The sequence below is a fragment of the Panicum virgatum genome, chromosome 4K (genome assembly GCF_016808335.1).
Source record: "Panicum virgatum strain AP13 chromosome 4K, P.virgatum_v5, whole genome shotgun sequence".
Taxonomy (NCBI): Eukaryota; Viridiplantae; Streptophyta; class Magnoliopsida; order Poales; family Poaceae; genus Panicum; species Panicum virgatum.
Genome location: NC_053139.1, coordinates 37,923,524 through 37,930,254, shown reverse-complemented (window position 1 = coordinate 37,930,254; position 6,731 = coordinate 37,923,524). Strand labels below are relative to the sequence as shown.

The 6,731-nt window shown below is 52.7% G+C and overlaps 1 protein-coding gene and 1 long non-coding RNA gene across 2 annotated transcripts; one reads left to right on the top strand and one right to left on the bottom strand.

Annotated features, from left to right (window-relative positions):
- Window positions 1-1,361: 1,361 nt before the first annotated feature.
- Window positions 1,362-2,879, top strand: LOC120703854 (ethylene-responsive transcription factor WIN1-like). The gene is made up of 2 exons (XM_039988046.1): window positions 1,362-1,732; window positions 1,908-2,879. Exons 1-2 carry the CDS (start codon window positions 1,650-1,652, stop codon window positions 2,515-2,517), a joined length of 693 nt encoding a protein of 230 aa, XP_039843980.1. The 5' UTR covers window positions 1,362-1,649; the 3' UTR covers window positions 2,518-2,879.
- On the bottom strand, window positions 2,698-3,959 carry LOC120703856. Its single transcript, XR_005687289.1, has 3 exons — window positions 3,204-3,959; window positions 2,926-3,053; window positions 2,698-2,833 (listed from the first exon to the last, which is right to left on the bottom strand). It is a non-coding gene; the product is annotated as an uncharacterized LOC120703856 (long non-coding RNA).
- Between the last annotated feature and the right edge of the window lie 2,772 nt (window positions 3,960-6,731).

Genomic DNA, 6,731 nt, shown 5'->3' with positions numbered 1-6,731 from the left:
AGGATCAGAAGGTTCCATCCTGGCAGCAACTCGAGCAAGGAACTCACTGACACACGTATCTGCGTGGAGCCCAACCGTAAAAGCGCCCGCCCGTACCCGGCGCCCACTGAATGGGGCGAGCTGCGAGAGCGAGCCCCGCCATTGATCCTGCCCCCGCCTTTTTTACGGAGCTTGTGTTGCCATGGATGGGGGGGATAGATGATTGGCGGATTGATTGGTGGGTCGGGTGCCCTCGCGGGCAGCGGATGCAATGGACGCCGCAGTTATTGCCCGGCCGGGCCAACTGCTCGGCTGCTGGTGCTGCGCCAGTGACATGGGTGAAGGTGAACGAAGCCCGCGTGCGTAGTCTCCGTGTACTGACGGGAGTTGTGGATCAGGAGTCTCCGGGCTTAACCGCCTCCTTCAACCGGTGCATCATGCATGGTCCTGTGCCCCCAACTGCACCCTTTATACGAACGAACGACCACACCCATCTCCAGTTCTTCTCCGGCAGCGCATGGTACCATGTCTTCTTCGTTCGTCGTTCCGCATTTGATTTTCAGGCTATGGTCGTAGTGTTCATTCACATCGATCGTCTGCAGCCAGAAATTAAACAACGCAAGGAGATGAATGGGTTCGGTCACTTCAGCATTTGCCAGGGCAGCAGACGGGCAGCATGTAGACCAGCACCAGCTCGGCTGATGAGCTCAGCTCGCCGGAGGGCAGCTAGCACCGCCATAAATGAGGTCGCCAGGGGCGTAGGTGGGGGAGTTTATTACCGGCGTACTGGCAGCTGCGAGGGTGGTTATGCCGATGCCCACCCGCCACGCACACCACCTCACCGACAGCACCCCCAACCCCACAAGGCTCTCCCACGACTCTTCTCCTCTCCATTTTCCTTCTCTGCGCTGCAGTTCAGTGTTCTATTCTACTGCTGACCTTCTCTTCTCCCATATGTTACTGCCGCCGGCCGGCCGGCCCCACGGCTGCTATCTGCTGCTATGCCCCAGCCGCCGCCATGGATTAGGATTACACTCCATGGCTCTAAGCTACTATTGCAGTAACCCAGCGCCTCCTGGGGGTGGTCATATACTTGCAACACTGACAGGAACCCCACAAACCCCACTGCAATGTACTCTGAAAGTCCTGGCAGAGTACAACCAGCACACTGTGTGGCAATGTGCGTGGCAAGTAAAAGCCAAGGCCAGGCCACCGGCAGATCCGTGGAACGCGATCCGGAGTTACTTGCCCTCCCCCCCCCCCCCCCCCCCCCCCCCAAGGCCAAAATCTACTCTTGTTTCTCTCGCACGCACGCGTCGTCGTCACCGGCTCATCGCTCTATCTAACCACATTGAACGCTGCCCAAGTACAGCGGGAAAGGGTAGCTTATATTCACCGGCAGGGAGCCCGGCCGGGGGCACAGCACCAGCATTACTCCCCTCCCCACACTCCTGATCCGGAGGCACTCACTTTATACGCGGGAACCTCACGCACTTTATACTCGCACACTGACTGACTGCTGCTCAGTGCCCAGTGCTCGCCCGGTTCCCATCGCTCTGCCGCGTGCTGTGCCCTGCCTGCCTGCTCTGTCCTTCCCTCCCCTGGCAGAGAATCTGCAGGGCTTGCCGGCCGGCCGGCCGGGCCTGCAGGGAGGAGGCAGCAGCGCTAGCATGGTGCCGTCGAAGAAGAAGTTCCGCGGCGTCAGGCAGCGCCACTGGGGCTCCTGGGTCTCCGAGATCAGGCACCCGCTGTTGTAAGAGCAACTCGCTCTCGCTGTCTGGCTTGAAAGATAGTACATTTTAATTTGCTAGCTAGGTCGCTGGTTTTAATTCCTATTACTTTCCTAGCTAGCAGCTTGTTGCTTTCCTTCTCTCTTTCGCCATGCATGCATGTGTTGAGTTGGAAACTTGGAATAATGCGATGGGCAGGAAGAGGAGGGTGTGGCTGGGCACCTTCGAGACGGCGGAGGAGGCGGCGCGGGCGTACGACGAGGCCGCCGTCCTCATGAGCGGCCGCAACGCCAAGACCAACTTCCCCGTGCCGAGGACCGCCACCGGGGAGCTCGCGCCCGTGCCGCCGGCGCGGGACGCCCGCGGCGGCTCGTCTTCGGCCGCTGCCTCCGGCGGCGGTAACAGCAGCCTGTCGCAGATCCTGAGCGCCAAGCTCCGCAAGTGCTGCAAGACGCCGTCCCCGTCGCTCACCTGCCTCCGCCTCGACCCGGAGAAGTCCCACATTGGCGTGTGGCAGAAGCGCGCCGGCGCCCGCGCCGACTCCAGCTGGGTCATGACCGTCCAGCTCAACAAGGACTCCGCGGCGGCCGCGTCGTCGTCCGGCGAGGAGCCGGCGCCAAGCGACAGCGGCGCGGCGACCACGCCGACCTCCACGTCCACGGTGACCACGGCCGGCTCGCCGTCGGCGTCGCCGATGATGGACGACGAGGAGGAGAGGATCGCGCTGCAGATGATCGAGGAGCTGCTGGGCAGGAGCAGCCCCGTCTCGCACTCACATGGGATGCTGGAAGGCAGCCTCGTCATCTGAAAATTGCATGGCTCAACGAGCAACATGATCAGGTCACTGTCCCAGATCAGAACAAGTCTTTGGTAGAGCGTGGTTGTTGCACAACAAGCAGTTAAGATTGCATCATATCATAGGTATCTCTGTTACTACATCGATCCAGCTTAATTAGGAAACCAAAATATATAAATATAGTAAGATAAGATTAGTCACAACCGTGTGAAGCTCTGTGTATTTATTAAAGGCTTACTCTTACTTGTATGTACAAGCATGCATGCAGTCCCCGGCATGATAGTCAGTCACTGGTGAAACCCCTTTGCTATGTATCAATAATATCAGGCTATATAAATATATATCAATATCAGTGGTGTCAGGCTATATATCAATATCAGTGGTGTCGCCTTCAATATGAAAGGAAATAATAGTAAGTACCTTGTAATTCTGGTCTTTCATTCTTCCGCTTTCATACTGATGATTTGCTGAGGGTTTTCATCAAAGGAACATCAGGAATCTGATGAAGTTGATATTTGTACTGCCGAGGGTTGTCATCAAAGGAACATCTGCAATTAGATACGATGAAGTTGATATTTGTGGAAAATGAGATGTGTTTTATTGGGTAACAGCACAATCCTTTCAAATCATAAAGCATTAGTCTAGCTAGCAGTTCCTCAAGAATAAAGAAAATGGCATTGAGCATTTATGCCACGTACCTTTTCGGCAAGGCAGACATACTGCAAGGGAATGAATTACAAGCAAATGGCACAGACGTTCCGTGTATCATCACACAACTACATTAATCTGTTGAAAGCAAACTGTTTACTGAGTGCATGCGTCAATGAGAAATTTGGCAATAATTCTACTGCATCAGTAGTGAACAAAGAAATGTTGTACTCTTAGATGATACATCTAGCGTGAATTTCAGTTTCAAGTAAATATAATAATTGAGAGTATGTGAGCGTAATCAGTGAACCATTGTCTGCTGGCATTATTCCTCACCATCAATAAGCATCCTAATACAAAGATGATTAATAATAAGCTGCCAAGTTAGCATACGACTACTCAAGTCATAATGACCAGCGGAACCATTGTCTGCGGGCAAAAAAATCACTGATTGCAGGTTTGGTAGATCAATTGATGATTAAATGCAATGTCTACGCAATTAACAGGAAGCCATCAACTCAATTGTGACAGCGCACCAAAATCTCATACGATTGTTTCAATTGTTCATCCACAAAGTAGACAGCAGGCTGCAGGGAGTACACAGTAAAAGCAGATATCAGTTCATGTCAGCTTCAGCTGCCATGTCTTTGAATTGTGACGTTAATCCAGAATTATTAGCACAAAAGAAAACTTAACTGCTTCCCTTTTAATTTGGAAACAAAATTGAGCGCTAGCACATCATATCTAAATATCAAATGGTAGCTAGAAAGCAATAGGACTGAAGCAGATGACAAATAACATGGTCCCCATATTCTCTCTTTCCTATAATTTCACAACACACAAATAGGAGTAATGAAGCGCGAATCATTTCCACAGTTGGTTCTATAGGTTGGTAAAGCATGCAGTCAATGCAGGTGGGCCAATTTAGTTAGTTGGTCAGTCATAAAGGACGATCTTGCCAGCCAAAAAAATAAACGGGACAACAACAGGAGGATATTAGCTGCCATTGACACATACACTAGGATGTTGATGAAAACAACAATGGATCACTATTTATAGTACACAACAAGATAGTATTAGCATCTGATTAAGACCTTAGTGAACTCCAGCGATGGCTACTACCAAAAGCGATGGCTATGTAGTGAACTTGCTATTAAGTTTGGATGCTCAAAATAAACACACTCCACTTAGCCTTTTCCTCGTTTATTAATAGCACTAGTGTCGGTGTCCCGACCCGGGGCCTGGATCCCAACTAGTAAATGCTGCGTGTTTCCTCGTCCCAGATGATAATGCAAGAGGCAACACAGTAATGCACGGTTTATCCTGGTTCCGGCCGTGGGGCCGTACGTCCAGCAAAGGGGGTGTGCGAGGGCACTGTATTATCTTGCACCCGGAGTGCTTGTAGTTGGGGGTACAAGCAAGGCGAGAGAGGAAGGAAGGCTCCCAAGTCTCTGCTAGAAGAGGGGTTGAACATGGCGAATAGGGGTGCCGGAGCGTGGGTGATGATGGATCTCGTCTAGCAGCGTCTGAGCGTCCTCCGAGAGAGAGCGTTTTTGACAGAGAATGCCCGCCTCCTCCTTTTATAGTCACAAGGAGGGGCGGCGCACATGAGTGGGGGCGTGGAAGTCGTCGTATTCCCCCGAATCGCGGGGTACAGTGGTCGGATACTGTAGAAAGTACACTGCAGGACACGGCGTCAGGCGTGGCAGGCGTCCTGGATATCGTCCTTGGTCCTGCGAAGATTGCGCCGGTCGTCCTGCCCATAGTCACAGGATTCGGGGTCGATGCCTCGTCTCTCGACCCGGGAACGTCGTTCCGATTCGAGGGTCGGGGTCGAAGAGGGTCAGTGTCCCATTCAAGGTTGGATCGTGTCCCAGTTTGAAAGGGGTCGCAGCCCCATTGCTAGCAGATTTAATTGGGATAAGGAGGTTAAGGATAGTGGATTGATGTGGTTTTTATTAGACAATGAGCTGAGTACGTATTGCATGATCTAAATGTACTTTTTTATATATTTCTTATATGCTTGTGCAGATTAGTTTCTTCATTAGTAGCATATATATAGTTTTTGTCTTTATCGACCCGAAGTATCGACCCCGATGAATCAGGGTCGCGTCCCACATAATAATTTATCGTTCCATAGATGTATACCCCCTTCGTACCATAATTTTATAAAGTGACGACCCTCGACCCCGTTCCTCGACCCGGTCGACCCAGGAACTTTGTGACTATGGTCCTGCCAGCCCCCGCAGGCGGCGTGGTCGTCGCTGGTGTATGGTCTTCTATATACGGCGCGGTGGCGTTCGGTGGGTCCTGCGGACTAGGGTCCTGCATGCACCAGAGGTAGCGGGGCGCGCGACGGCCCCGGCCCCCCTGGTCGAAGTGCGGGCGTGCACACTAGGAGGTCCGGGGGACACGTGGAGGTCCCGGACTCCTCGAGGGGGGAGGTCTGGGACCCCGTCCGTGTGTGCTGAGCGCCCCTCCCTGAAGGACACGTGACGTCGCCGGACCCCTTCCCCAGCGGGAGGCGGGTTCGGTTGGTCGGTGTAGGCAGAATAGTAACGGGAGCAGTGCAGAGCCTGTCTTGTCTCGCGTCGCAGGTCCAACAGTGCTGCTACAGCATCCGGGATGGCGGAGCGGTGACCGGAGTCAGCGGATGGGACCCCGGTCACATCCACTGTGGGAATGGCGGCCCGACGCCGCCTGTCCTGGGTGCCGTGGTGGAGTGGCTGGCCTTTAATGCCTTCGTACGACGGGCCAGTGAGCGGCAGGGCCGTTTGTCCCTTATGCCGAGAGGTGGCCTCGAGCGAGGCGGAGATGAGTTACTCCCTCGAGGGTAGGTTTGCCACCCTCAAGCGAGGCGGTGATGTTTTGCCCGCTCGAGGGTAGGTGTCCTACCCTCGAGCGAATCGGAGATGCGGGGCGCAGTCGAGGGGTCTCGATGGGGACCCTCGAGCGAGGCGGAGATCGTCCCGCGTGTTCGAGAGGGATGCGAATGGGCCGCACGCTGGGCTTCTTTGAGTCCTTTCCTTTCTTTCAGATTGGAAGGAGGCCGTGGGTCTTCGTGGGCCCAGTTGCTTTAACATGTGTTTGCGTTTTAAGACGATCTTAGTACCCCGATTAGGGTGTCCCTAATCGTGGTACCCGACAACTAGCATGTTTGTTAGCTCATTATATTAGTTTGTGTCACAATCTATCAACCTATCACATAGTAGGTTACAAAAAGTCCACACAGTTGAGAGAAACTAAGGGTATGGAAAGAAAGACAATATTACCTACAGAACAAAATAGACATATAAGGTTCGCCTTATAAAATTCAGGGAAGGATGGAGACTAGTGCTCTTAAATTTCTGGAAAAGTCGCACCAGTTTTTGCCTTGCCACCTTGTGGTGCCAAGGTAGCTGGTTAAGGACCTCCCATGTTGCAAAAGCATGCATTGAATATGTCTAGTAGGATAGCTGTACTGGTCCCTCGACACTAACTCTGCTTTGCTTCAATCCTGTTCACATCATGGACGATGTCATCTTAATTAGATTGTAATTGTAAAGCATACAAAATCAGTTACTCTGCGATATTGTTGC

Bases quoted from the DNA above. Each gene is read 5' to 3' on its own strand.
- LOC120703854 (XM_039988046.1), top strand. From the start codon at position 1,650: ATGGTGCCGTCGAAGAAGAAGTTCCGCGGCGTCAGGCAGCGCCACTGG. The intron at 1,733-1,907 runs GTAAGAGCAACT...TGCGATGGGCAG, and splicing joins GAGATCAGGCACCCGCTGTT to GAAGAGGAGGGTGTGGCTGG.